Consider the following 15555-nt stretch of genomic DNA (forward strand, 5'->3'; position numbering starts at 1 on the left):
CCTCAACATTACAGAGGTACATAATGGGTCCAGGGACTGTACCTCAACATTAGAGGTACATAATGGGTCCAGGGACTCTACCTCAACATCACAGAGCTACATAATGGGTCCAGGGACTGTACCTCAACATCACAGAGGTACATAATGGGTCCAGGGACTGTACCTCAACATCACAGAGGTACATAATGGGTCCAGGGACTGTACCTCAACATTACAGAGGTACATAATGGGTCTAGGGACTGTACCTCAACATTACAGAGGTACATAATAGGTCCAGGGACTGTACCTCAACATTACAGAGGTACATAATGGGTCCAGGGACTGTACCTCAACATTACAGAGGTACATAATGGGTCCAGGGACTGTACCTCAACATTACATAGGTACATAATATGTCCAGGGACTGTTCCTCAACATTATAGGTACATAATGGGTCCAGGAACTGTACCTCAACATTACAGAGGTACACAATGGGTCAAGGGCCTCTACCTCAATATTACAGAGGTAAATAATGGGTCCATGAACTGTGCCTCAACATTACAGAGGTGCATAATGGGTCCAGGGACTGTACCTCAACATTACAGAGGTACATAATGGGTCCAGGGACTGTACCTCAACATCACAGAGGTACATAATGGGTCCAGGGACTGTACCTCAACATTACAGAGGTACATAATGGGTCCAGAGACTGTACCTCAACATCACAGAGGTACATAATGGGTCCAGGGACTGTACCTCAACATTACAGAGGTACACAATGGGTCCAGGGACTGTACCTCAACATCACAGAGGTACATAATGGGTCCAGGGACTGTACCTCAACATCACAGAGGTACATAATTCGGTAAGTAACGCTAATAACTGTCTTGAATAAGAGAGGCTGGAAGGCAGGACTCACAATATTCTGTGGAATGTGATGTCTAACGATGCCGATGTCAAGGGCTATGTCATTCCTGGCAGCCACGAAGTCTCTGAAGGATGTGTGGTACTGGGGTTCCACGTGTCTGGTGAAGGCTAGTGCTAGGTCCTGCTTGGGTAGCTGCAGCATCAGTTGCCTCTCTCTAGCCTTCTCACCTGGGGTAGCTACCCTGGGTACCTTGTGCCCGGGTAGACAGGTCATATAGTCGTAGATCTGAGGTAGAACAAATTAAATACTTGAAATATTAATAGCAGTAAGTCGTAAATATGTACATACGTATCGTCCTGCCCAGGATGCCACCCACAACAGTTCACTAACATCCAGGATGCCACCCACAACAGTCCACTAACATCCAGGAGGCCACCCACACCAGTCCACTAACATCCAGGAGGCCACCCACACCAGTCCACTAATACACAGGATGCCACCCACAACAGTCCACTAATACCCAGGATGCCAGCCACAACAGTCCACTAACACTCAGGATGCCACCCACAACAGTCCACTAACACCCAGGAGGCCACCAACACCAGTCCACTAACACCCAGGATGCCACCCACACCAGTCCACTAACATCCAGGAGGCCACCAACACCAGTCCACTAATACCCAGGATGCCACCCACAACAGTCCACTAACACCCAGGATGCCACCCACACCAGTCCACTAACATCCAGGATGCCACCCACACCAGTCCACTAACACTCAGGATGCCACCCACAACAGTCCACTAACACCCAGGATGCCACCCACACCAGTCCACTAACACCCAGGATGCCACCCACACCAGTCCACTAACACCCAGGATGTGACCCACACCAGTCCACTAACACCCAGGATGCCACCCACACCAGTCCACTAACATCCAGGAGGCCACCAACACCAGTCCACTAATACCCAGTCCACTAACACCCAGGATGCCACCCACACCAGTCCACTAACATCCAGGAGGCCACCAACACCAGTCCACTAATACCTAGAATGCCACCCACAACAGTCCACTAACACCCAGGATGCCACCCACACCAGTCCACTAACATCCAGGATGCCACCCACACCAGTCCACTAACACCCAGGATGCCACCCACACCAGTCCACTAACACCCAGGATGCCACCCACACCAGTCCACTAACACCCAGGATGCCACCCACACCAGTCCACTAACACCCAGGATGTGACCCACACCAGTCCACTAACACCCAGGATGCCACCCACACCAGTCCACTAACATCCAGGAGGCCACCAACACCAGTCCACTAATACCCAGGATGCCACCCACAACAGTCCACTAACACCCAGGATGCCACCCACACCAGTCCACTAACATCCAGGATGCCACCCACACCAGTCCACTAACACTCAGGATGCCACCCACAACAGTCCACTAACACCCAGGATGCCACCCACACCAGTCCACTAACACCCAGGATGCCACCCACACCAGTCCACTAACACCCAGGATGCCACCAACACCAGTCCAATAACACCCAGGATAACATCCAGGAGGCCACCAACACCAGTCCACTAACACCCAGGATGCCACCCACACCAGTCCACTAACACCCAGGATGCCACCCACACCAGTCCACTAACACCCACCACTAACACCCAGGATGCCACCCACACCAGTCCACTAACACCCAGGATGCCACCCACACCAGTCCACTAACACCCAGGATGCCACCCACACCAGTCCACTAACACCCAGGATGCCACCCACACCAGTCCACTAACACCCAGGATGCCACCCACACCAGTCCACTAACACCCAGGATGTCACCCACACCAGTCCACTAACACCCAGGATGTGACCCACACCAGTCCACTAACACCCAGGATGTGACCCACACCAGTCCACTAACACCCAGGATGCCACCCACACCAGTCCACTAACACCCAGGATGCCACCCACACCAGTCCACTAACACCCAGGATGCCACCCACACCAGTCCACTAACACCCAGGATGCCACCCACACCAGTCCACTAACACCCAGGATGCCACCCACACCAGTCCACTAACACCCAGGATGCCACCCACACCAGTCCACTAACACCCAGGATGCCACCCACACCAGTCCACTAACACCCAAGTACCTATTAACACTAAATTATTAAAATTTCCTATAATCACCAGGGATATAGATTTTGGCACCGAAGTGGCCAGTTTATTATGTACCCCATATCCATCCTATGGACGGTAGTGCGAGAGCATATGGACACACAACAGGCCTAGGAACTAGGCCCCAAAAGGATTAACAGGTGTATATATGGATTTATATCTACATATCTACAGTTCAATTATCTGTTACAAGCAAATTAAGGAAATTTCCTTAGTATATCTGGTATCTTATTTTCATTAATAAGATACCGTGACATGTCACGTAGGTTATTATACTGTCTGTCTCTGTGTTCCTCAATAAGTGGACAATTAAGCACATAGTGGTCAAGACAGTGACCATATGTCTGGTCACTACAACATCAGTCAGTACTTGTAACCAAGACTAAGTCTGGTCACTACAACATCAGTCAGTACTTGTAACCAAGACTAAGTCTGGTCACTACAACATCAGTCAGTACTTGTAACCAAGACTAAGTCTGGCCACTACAACATCAGTCAGTACTTGTAACCAAGACTAAGTCTGGTCACTACAACATCAGTCAGTACTTGTAACCAAGACTAAGTCTGGCCACTACAACATCAGTCAGTACTTGTAACCAAGACTAAGTCTGGCCACTACAACATCAGTCAGTACTTGTAACCAAGACTAAGTCTGGTCACTACAACATCAGTCAGTACTTGTAACCAAGCCTAAGTCTGGCTGCTACAACATCAGTCAGTACTTGTAACCAAGACTAAGTCTGGCCACTGCAACATCAGTCAGTACTTGTAACCAAGACTAAGTCTGGCCACTACAACATCAGTCAGTACTTGTAACCAAGACTAAGTCTGGCTGCTACAACATCAGTCAGTACTTGTAACCAAGACTAAGTCTGGCTACTACAACATCAGTCAGTACTTGTAACAAAGACTACGTCTGGCTGCTGCAACATCAGTCAGTACTTGTAACCAAGACTAAGTCTGGCTACCACAACATCAGTCAGTACTTGTAACCAAGACTAAGTCTGGATGCTGCAACATCAGTCAGTACTTGTAACCAAGACTAAGTCTGGCTACTACAACATCAGTCAGTACTTGTAACCAAGACTAAGTCTGGCTACTACAACATCAGTCAGTACTTGTAACCAAGACTAAGTCTGGCTACTACAACATCAGTCAGTACTTGTAACCAAGACTAAGTCTGGCTACTACAACATCAGTCAGTACTTGTAACCAAGACTAAGTCTGGCCACTACAACATCAGTCAGTACTTGTAACCAAGACTAAGTCTGGCCACTACAACATCAGTCAGTACTTGTAACCAAGACTAAGTCTGGCCACTACAACATCAGTCAGTACTTGTAACCAAGACTAAGTCTGGCCACTACAACATCAGTCAGTACTTGTAACCAAGACTAAGTCTGGCCACTACAACATCAGTCAGTACTTGTAACCAAGACTAAGTCTGGTCACTACAACATCAGTCAGTACTTGTAACCAAGACTAAGTCTGGTCACTACAACATCAGTCAGTACTTGTAACCAAGACTAAGTCTGGCCACTACAACATCAGTCAGTACTTGTAACCAAGACTAAGCCTGGTCACTACAACATCAGTCAGTACTTGTAACCAAGACTAAGTCTGGTCACTACAACATCAGTCAGTACTTGTAACCAAGACTAAGTCTGGCCACTACAACATCAGTCAGTACTTGTAACCAAGACTAAGTCTGGCTACTACAACATCAGTCAGTACTTGTAACCAAGACTAAGTCTGGTCACTACAACATCAGTCAGTACTTGTAACCAAGACTAAGTCTGGCCACTACAACATCAGTCAGTACTTGTAACCAAGACTAAGTCTGGCTACTACAACATCAGTCAGTACTTGTAACCAAGACTAAGTCTGGCCACTACAACATCAGTCAGTACTTGTAACGAAGACTAAGTCTGGCCACTACAACATCAGTCAGTACTTGTAACCAAGACTAAATCTGGCCACTACAAAATCAGTCAGTACTTGTAACGAAGACTAAGTCTGGCCACTACAACATATGTCAGTACTTGTAACCTAGACTAAGTCTGGCTACTACAACAACAGTCAGTACTTGTAACCAAGACTAAGTCTGGCCACTACAACACCAGTCAGTACTTGTAACCAAGACTAAGTCTGGCCACTACAACACCAGTCAGTACTTGTAACCAAGACTAAGTCTGGTCACTACTACAACATCAGTCAGTACTTGTAACCAAGACTAAGTCTGGCTTCCACAACATCAGTCAGTACTTGTAACCAAGACTAAGTCTGGTCACTGTCACCACTACAACATCAGTCAGTCCTTGTAACCAAGACTAAGTCTGGCCACTACAACATCAGTCAGTACTTGTAACCAAGACTAAGTCTGGTCACTACAACATCAGTCAGTACTTGTAACCAAGACTAAGTCTGGTCACTACAACATCAGTCAGTACTTGTAACCAAGACTAAGTCTGGCTACTACAACATCAGTCAGTACTTGTAACCAAGACTAAGTCTGGCCACTACAACATCAGTCAGTACTTGTAACCAAGACTAAGTCTGGCCACTACAACATCAGTCAGTACTTGTAACCAAGACTAAGTCTGGCCACTACAACATCAGTCAGTACTTGTAACCAAGCCTAAGTCTGGCCACTACAACATCAGTCAGTACTTGTAACCAAGCCTAAGTCTGGCCACTACAACATCAGTCAGTACTTGTAACCAAGACTAAGTCTGGCTACTACAACATCAGTCAGTACTTGTAACCAAGACTAAGTCTGGCCACTACAACATCAGTCAGTACTTGTAACCAAGACTAAGTCTGGCCACTACAACATCAGTCAGTACTTGTAACCAAGACTAAGTCTGGCCACTACAACATCAGTCAGTACTTGTAACCAAGACTAAGTCTGGCCACTACAACATCAGTCAGTACTTGTAACCAAGACTAAGTCTGGCTACTACAACATCAGTCAGTACTTGTAACCAAGACTAAGTCTGGCTGGTCCACTACAAACATCAGTCAGTACTTGTAACCAAGACTAAGCCTGGCCACTACAACATCAGTCAGTACTTGTAACCAAGACTAAGTCTGGCCACTACAACATCAGTCAGTACTTGTAACCAAGACTAAGTCTGGCTACTACAACATCAGTCAGTACTTGTAACCAAGACTAAGTCTGGCCACTACAACATCAGTCAGTACTTGTAACCAAGACTAAGTCTGGCCACTACAACATCAGTCAGTACTTGTAACCAAGACTAAGTCTGGCTACTACAACATCAGTCAGTACTTGTAACCAAGACTAAGCCTGGCTACTACAACATCAGTCAGTACTTGTAACCAAGACTAAGTCTGGTCACTACAACATCAGTCAGTACTTGTAACCAAGACTAAGTCTGGCCACTACAACATCAGTCAGTCCTTGTAACCAAGACTAAGACTAAGTCTGGCCACTACAACATCAGTCAGTACTTGTAACCAAGACTAAGTCTGGTCACTACAACATCAGTCAGTACTTGTAACCAAGACTAAGTCTGGCTACTACAACATCAGTCAGTACTTGTAACCAAGACTAAGTCTGGCCACTACAACATCAGTCAGTACTTGTAACCAAGACTAAGTCTGGCCACTACAACATCAGTCAGTACTTGTAACCAAGACTAAGTCTGGCCACTACAACATCAGTCAGTACTTGTAACTAAGTGTAACCAAGACTAAGTAAGTCTGGCCACTACAACATCAGTCAGTACTTGTAACCAAGACTAAGTCTGGTCACTACAACATCAGTCAGTACTTGTAACCAAGACTAAGTCTGGCCACTACAAATTAACACTATTACTACTACTAATAATAATAATGATAATGGTAATATTATTAAGAGAAATTTCTAGTCCCACTCATTCCCAGGATGATTCCTTATGGTCCAAACTTGCCAGACCTACCTGCAAACCCAGACCCAATTCCCAGACCAAACCCACAGACCCACACCCCAAACCTCACTTATATTAAGGCCTGTCTGATCACACCTCCGGAGCTCTTAGCATAATATTCAAATTTCCTGTCTAAATTTCACATTACAGAGAGGGGGGAGAGCTAATGTAGGTAACAGCTTTTAGCTTGAAAATAAAGTTAGAACCCCTAAACCTAACCGTGTAGAACCCTGTGTAAAATAGAGAGAGAGAGAGAGAGAGAGAGAGAGAGAGAGAGAGAGAGAGAGAGAGAGAGAGAGAGAGAGAGATAACTCACCTGTTCACTGGTCATGCCTGGAGGGACCCAGGTATATCCTTCCTGCAGACACAACTCACGACTGCTTTTTCTGTGAAACATGTTACAGCACTGGTTATACATGTGTATACTGGACCAAACACACACACACTCTGTCTCTCTCTCTCTCTCTCTCTCTCTCTCTCTCTCTCAAGGGAAAAGAACAGCTTAGTCAAATGGACATTCAAGACAGACATGGTATGAAACAAGATCCTGCACAGGAAACCACAGTAAAAAGATTCCCCAAAATACCAGGGAATGTACCTCGACCACGACAGAACACAAAAAGAACGGGAACAACTGAGACAAAGAGTGAGAAGGTGCCAGAGGCAGGAAGGGGAGACAGAGCAGGTACCGATAGACAGGGAAGCGCACCCTTAGGAGGAACAACAGAAAAGCCTACAATGGAAATAAGTCACTCTGACTTTTTTGGGTTATCCCAGGTTCTCTACACATTGCTGCTATGTATGATAATCTATGTAACTGTATTTGTGTATACCTGAATAAACTTACAGAACAACCCACAGCATCCCCTCAACTCCTACCAGCCCACAATAACGAAACACAATAACCAGAAACAAACCACACTCCACAACCACAGTCCCAGTCTCTCCAACGCTAATATCACAACAAAACCAGTTCACCATAACAACCAGATCTGTCTACCAAAGTCTCCTATCTGCAGACGATATGAAGCTAATGAGGAGAATACAAGTGGACGAGGATCAGGTAAGCCTGCAAGGAGATTTGGACAGGCTGCAAGCCAGGTCCAACAAATGGCTTAATGGTTCAACCCCAGCAAAACATCATGAAGTTTGGGGAAGCACAAAGAAGACCACAGAGGGAGTACAGCCTACATCAAAGGCTGCAAAACACCCAATGAAAAGGATCATGGGGTGAACATCATACCGAGCACATCTGAGGAGCACATCAACCAAATAACAGTTGCAGCATATTGGGCGCCTGGTAACCCTAAGAACAGCGTTTCAACATCTAAGTAATCATTCAAGACACTGTACACCGTGTACGTCAGACACATATTAGAGTATGCAGCACCAGAATACAACCCACACCTAGTCAAACACATCAAGAAATTAGAGAAAGTGCAAAGGTTTGAAACAAGATTCGTCCCCGAGCTGAGGGGTCTGTCCTAAGAGGGGTAGTTAAGGGACATCAACCCAACGAGGGTTGAGGGTAAAGGGGACATGATGACATAAAATACTGCGAGAAACTGACAAGGTAGATAGGGAGAGAATGTTCGAAAGATGGGACACAACGACAAGGGGACACAACAACAAGGGGACACAACGACAAGGGGACACAACGACAAGAGGACACAACGACAAGAGGACACAACAAGGGGACACAACGACAAGGTGACACAACAACAAGGGGACACAACGACAAGAGGACACAACGACAAGGGGACACAACGACAAGAGGACACAACGACAAGGTGACACAACAACAAGGGGACACAACGACAAGAGGACACAACGACAAGGGGACACAAGGACAAGAGGACACAACGACAAGGTGACACAACAACAAGGGGACACAACGACAAGAGGACACAACGACAAGGGGACACAACAACAAGGGGACACAACGACAAGAGGACACAACGACAAGGTGACACAACAACAAGGGGACACAACGACAAGAGGACACAACGACAAGGGGACACAACAACAAGGGGACACAACGACAAGAGGACACAACGACAAGGTGACACAACAACAAGGGGACACAACGACAAGAGGACACAACGACAAGGGGACACAACAACAAGGGGACACAACGACAAGAGGACACAACGACAAGGGGACACAACAACAAGGGGACACAACGACAAGGGGACACAACAACAAGGGGACACAACAACAAGGGGACACAACGACAAGGGGACACAACGACAAGGTGACACAACAACAAGGGGACACAACGACAAGGTGACACAACAACAAGGGGACACAACAACAAGGGGACACAACGACAAGGGGACACAACAACAAGGGGACACAACGACAAGGGGACACAACGACAAGGTGACACAACAACAAGGGGACACAACGACAAGGTGACACAACAACAAGGGGACACAACAACAAGGGGACACAACGACAAGGGGACACAACAACAAGGGGACACAACAACAAGGGGACACAACAACAAGGGGACATAACAACAAGGGGACCCAACAACAAGAGGACAACAACAAGGGGACACAACAACAAGGGGACACAACAACAAGGGGACACAACAACAAGGGGACATAACAACAAGAGGACAACAACAAGGGGACACAACGACAAGGTGACACAACAACAAGGGGACACAACAACAAGGGGACATAACAACAAGGGGACCCAACAACAAGAGGACAACAACAAGGGGACACAACGACAAGGTGACACAACAACAAGGGGACACAACAACAAGGGGACATAACAACAAGGGAACCCAACAACAAGAGGACAACAACAAGGGGACACAACAACAAGGGGACACAACAACAAGGGGACATAACAAGGGGACCCAACAACAAGAGGACAAAAACAAGGGGACACAACAACAAGGGGACATAACAACAAGGGGACCCAACAACAAGAGGACAACAACAAGGGGACACAGCAACAAGGGGACACAACAAGGGGAGACAGCAACAAAGGAACACAGCAACAAGGGGACACAACAAGGGGAGACAGCACCAAAGGAAGACAGCAACAAGGGGACACAACAAGGGGACACAGCAACAAGGTGACACAACAACAAGGGGACACAACAACAAGGGGACACAACAACAAGGGGACACAACAACAAGGTGACACAACAACAAGGGGACACAACAACAAGGTGACACAACAACAAGGGGACACAACAACAAGGTGACACAACAACAAGGGGACACAACAACAAGGGGACACAGCAACAAGGTGACACAACAACAAGGGGACACAGCAACAAGGTGACACAACAACAAGGTGACACAACAACAAGGGGACACAGCAACAAGGGGACACAGCAACAAGGGGACACAACAACAAGGGGACACAACAACAAGGGGACACAACAACAAGGACACAACAACAAGGGGACACAGCAACAAGGGGACACAGCAACAAGGGGACACAACAACAAGGGGACACAGCAACAAGGGGACACAACAACAAGGGGACACAACAACAAGGGGACACAACAACAAGGGGACACAACAACAAGGGGACACAGCAACAAGGGGACACAACAACAAGGGGACACAACAACAAGGTGACACAACAACAAGGGGACACAACAACAAGGGGACACAGCAACAAGGGGACACAGCAACAAGGTGACACAACAACAAGGGGACACAACAACAAGGGGACACAACAACAAGGTGACACAACAACAAGGGGACACAACGACAAGGGGACACAACGACAAGGTGACACAACAACAAGGGGACACAACAACAAGGGGACACAACGACAAGGGGACACAACAACAAGGGGACACAACAACAAGGGGACACAACAACAAGGTGACACAACAACAAGGGGACACAACAACAAGGGGACACAGCAACAAGGTGACACAACAACAAGGGGACACAACAACAAGGGGACACAACAACAAGGTGACACAACAACAAGGGGACACAACGACAAGGGGACACAACGACAAGGTGACACAACAACAAGGGGACACAACAACAAGGGGACACAACGACAAGGGGACACAACAACAAGGGGACACAACAACAAGGGGACACAACAACAAGGGGACACAACAACAAGGGGACACAACGACAAGGGGACACAACGACAAGGTGACACAACAACAAGGGGACACAACAACAAGGGGACACAGCAACAAGGGGACACAGCAACAAGGGGACACAACAACAAGGGGACACAACGACAAGGGGACACAACGACAAGGTGACACAACAACAAGGGGACACAACAACAAGGGGACACAACAACAAGGGGACACAACGACAAGGGGACACAACGACAAGGTGACACAACAACAAGGGGACACAACGACAAGGGGACACAACAACAAGGGGACACAACGACAAGGGGACACAACGACAAGGGGACACAACGACAAGGTGACACAACAACAAGGGGACACAACGACAAGGGGACACAACAACAAGGTGACACAACAACAAGGGGACACAACGACAAGGGGACACAACAACAAGGGGACACAACGACAAGGGGACACAACAACAAGGTGACACAACAACAAGGGAACACAACAACAAGGTGACACAACAACAAGGGGACACAACGACAAGGGGACACAACGACAAGGTGACACAACAACAAGGGGACACAACAACAAGGTGACACAACAACAAGGGGACACAACGACAAGGGGACACAACAACAAGGGGACACAACGACAAGGGGACACAACGACAAGGTGACACAACAACAAGGGGACACAACAACAAGGGGACACAACAACAAGGGGACACAACGACAAGGTGACACAACAACAAGGGGACACAACGACAAAGGGACACAACGACAAGGGGACACAACAAGGGGACACAACAACAAGGGGACACAACAACAAGGGGACACAACAAGGGGACCCAACAACAAGGGGACACAGCAACTAGGGGACACAGCAACTAGGGGACACAGCAGCAAGGGGACACAACAAAAAGGGGAGACAGCAACAAAGTAACACAGCAACAAGGGGACACAACAAGGGGACATAGCAACAAGGTGACACAGCAACAAGGTGACACAACAACAAGGGGACACAGCAACAAGGTGACACAACAACAAGGTGACACAGCAACAAGGGGACACAACAAGGTGACACAGCAACAAGGGGACACAGCAACAAGGGGACACAGCAACAAGGTGACACAGCAACAAGGTGACACAGCAACAAGGGGACACAGCAACAAGGTGACACAACAACAAGGTGACACAGCAACAAGGGGACACAACAAGGTGACACAGCAACAAGGGGACACAGCAACAAGGGGACACAGCAACAAGGTGACACAGCAACAAGGTGACACAGCAACAAGGGGATACAACAACAAGGTGACACAGCAACAAGGGGACACAACAACAAGGTGACAGCAACAAGAGGACACAAAAACAAGGTGACACAGCAACAAGGGGACACAGCAACAACGGGGCACAACAAGGTGACACAGCAACAAGGTGACACAGCAACAAGGTGACACAGCAACAAGGGGACACAACAACAAGGTGACACAGCAACAAGGGGACACAGCAACAAGGGGACACAACAACAAGGGGACACAGCAACAAGGGGACACAACAACAAGGTGACACAGCAACAAGGTGACACAGCAACAAGGGGACACAACAACAAGGGGACACAACTGGAAGTTGAAGACTCAGATGAGTCACAGGGATGTTAGGAACCATTTCTTCAGTCACAGAGTTTTCAGGAAGTGGAACAATCTTGAGAGTGATGTAGTGGAGGCAGGATCCATACATAGCTTTAAGAAGAGGTATGATAAAGCTCATGAAACAGGGAGAGAGAGGACCTAGTAGCCACCAGCGAAGAGGCTTGGCCAGAGGCTATGAATTAACCCCTGCAACCACACTTAGGTGGGTACAACCACACACACAAATGACACATTTAACTGTTACACCCAGCATCACTCACTAGTGTATCACCAGGACCAGACGTTCACCCAGCATCACTCACTAGTGTATCACCAGGACCAGACGTTCACCCAGCATCACTCACTAGTGTATCACCAGGACCAGACGTTCACCCAGCATCACTCACACTAGTGTATCACCAGGACCAGACGTTCACCCAGCATCACTCACTAGTGTATCACCAGGACCAGACGTTCACCCAGCATCACTCACTAGTGTATCACCAGGACCAGACGTTCACCCAGCATCACTCACACTAGTGTATCACCAGGACCAGACGTTCACCCAGCATCACTCACACTAGTGTATCACCAGGACCAGACGTTCACCCAGCAGTATCACCAGGACCAGACGTTCACCCAGCATCACTGACACTAGTGTATCACCAGGACCAGACGTTCACCCAGCATCACTCACACACTAGTGTATCACCAGGACCAGACGTTCACCCAGCATCACTCACACTAGTGTATCACCAGGACCAGACGTTCACCCAGCATCACTCACACTAGTGGACCAGACGTTCATCACTCAGTATCACCAGGACCAGACGTTCACCCAGCATCACTCACACTAGTGTATCACCAGGACCAGACGTTCACCCAGCATCACTCACACTAGTGTATCACCAGGACCAGACGTTCACCCAGCATCACTCACACTAGTGTATCACCAGGACCAGACGTTCACCCAGCATCACTCACACTAGTGTATCACCAGGACCAGACGTTCACCCAGCATCACTCACACTAGTGTATCACCAGGACCAGACGTTCACCCAGCATCACTCACACTAGTGTATCACCCAGGACCAGACGTTCACCCAGCATCACTCACACTAGTGTATCACCAGGACCAGACGTTCACCCAGCATCACTCACACTAGTGTATCACCAGGACCAGACGTTCACCCAGCATCACTCACACTAGTGTATCACCAGGACCAGACGTTCACCCATCACTCACACTAGTGTATCATCACTCACTCACACTAGTATCACCAGGACCAGACGTTCACCCAGCATCACTCACACTAGTGTATCACCAGGACCAGACGTTCACCCAGCATCACTCACACTAGTGTATCACCAGGACCAGACGTTCACCCAGCATCACTCACACTAGTGTATCACCAGGACCAGACGTTCACCCAGCATCACTCACACTAGTGTATCACCAGGACCAGACGTTCACCCAGCATCACTCACACTTGTCACCAGGACCAGACGTTCATCACCAGGACCAGACGTTCACCCAGCATCACTCACACTACTGTATCACCAGGACCAGACGTTCACCCAGCATCACTCACACTAGTGTATCACCAGGACCAGACGTTCACCCAGCATCACTCACACTAGTGTATCACCAGGACCAGACGTTCACCCAGCATCACTCACACTACTGTATCACCAGGACCAGACGTTCACCCAGCATCACTCACACTAGTGTATCACCTGGACCAGACGTTCACATAGCATCACTCACACTAGTGTATCACCTGGACCAGACGTTCACCCAGCATCACTCACACTAGTGTATCACCCAGGACCAGACGTTCACATAGCATCACTCACACTACTGTATCACCAGGACCAGACGTTCACCCAGCATCACTCACACTACTGTATCACCAGGACCAGACGTTCACCCAGCATCACTCACACTAGTGTATCACCAGGACCAGACGTTCACCCAGCATCACTCACACTAGTGTATCACCAGGACCAGACGTTCACCCAGCATCACTCACACTAGTGTATCACCAGGACCAGACGTTCACCCAGCATCACTCACACTACTGTATCACCAGGACCAGACGTTCACCCAGCATCACTCACACTACTGTATCACCAGGACCAGACGTTCACCCAGCATCACTCACACTACTGTATCACCAGGACCAGACGTTCACCCAGCATCACTCACACTAGTGTATCACCAGGACCAGACGTTCACCCAGCATCACTCACACTAGTGTATCTGCATCACCAGGACCAGACGTTCACCCAGCATCACTCACACTAGTGTATCACCAGGACCAGACGTTCACCCAGCATCACTCACACTACTGTATCACCAGGACCAGACGTTCACCCAGCATCACTCACACTAGTGTATCACCAGGACCAGACGTTCACCCAGCATCACTCACACTAGTGTATCACCAGGACCAGACGTTCACCCAGCATCACTCACACTAGTGTATCACCAGGACCAGACGTTCACCCAGCATCACTCACACTACTGTATCACCAGGACCAGACGTTCACCCAGCATCACTCACACTACTGTATCACCAGGACCAGACGTTCACCCAGCATCACTCACACTAGTGTATCACCAGGACCAGACGTTCACCCAGCATCACTCACACTACTGTATCACCAGGACCAGACGTTCACCCAGCATCACTCACACTAGTGTATCACCCAGGACCAGACGTTCACCCAGCATCACTCACACTAGTGTATCACCCAGGACCAGACGTTCACCCAGCATCACTCACACTAGTGTATCACCAGGACCAGACGTTCACCCAGCATCACTCACACTACTGTATCACCAGGACCAGACGTTCACCCAGCA

General features: G+C 48.4%; 1 protein-coding gene across 1 annotated transcript in view; it reads right to left on the reverse strand.

The window, feature by feature from the left end:
- Lmpt (four and a half LIM domains protein limpet) overlaps window positions 1–15555 on the reverse strand; it is a 467116-nt gene that overhangs the window by 432932 nt on the left and 18629 nt on the right. The window contains exons 3-4 of the mRNA XM_070105409.1: window positions 7289–7358; window positions 899–1132 (exon numbers count right to left, since the gene is read on the reverse strand). Of these exons, the coding sequence (XP_069961510.1) occupies window positions 899–1132; window positions 7289–7358 (304 nt within the window). The remainder of the gene's footprint in view (window positions 1–898; window positions 1133–7288; window positions 7359–15555) is intronic.

Source organism: Cherax quadricarinatus, chromosome 98 (assembly GCF_038502225.1).
Source record: "Cherax quadricarinatus isolate ZL_2023a chromosome 98, ASM3850222v1, whole genome shotgun sequence".
In the NCBI taxonomy this organism is placed as follows: Eukaryota; Metazoa; Arthropoda; class Malacostraca; order Decapoda; family Parastacidae; genus Cherax; species Cherax quadricarinatus.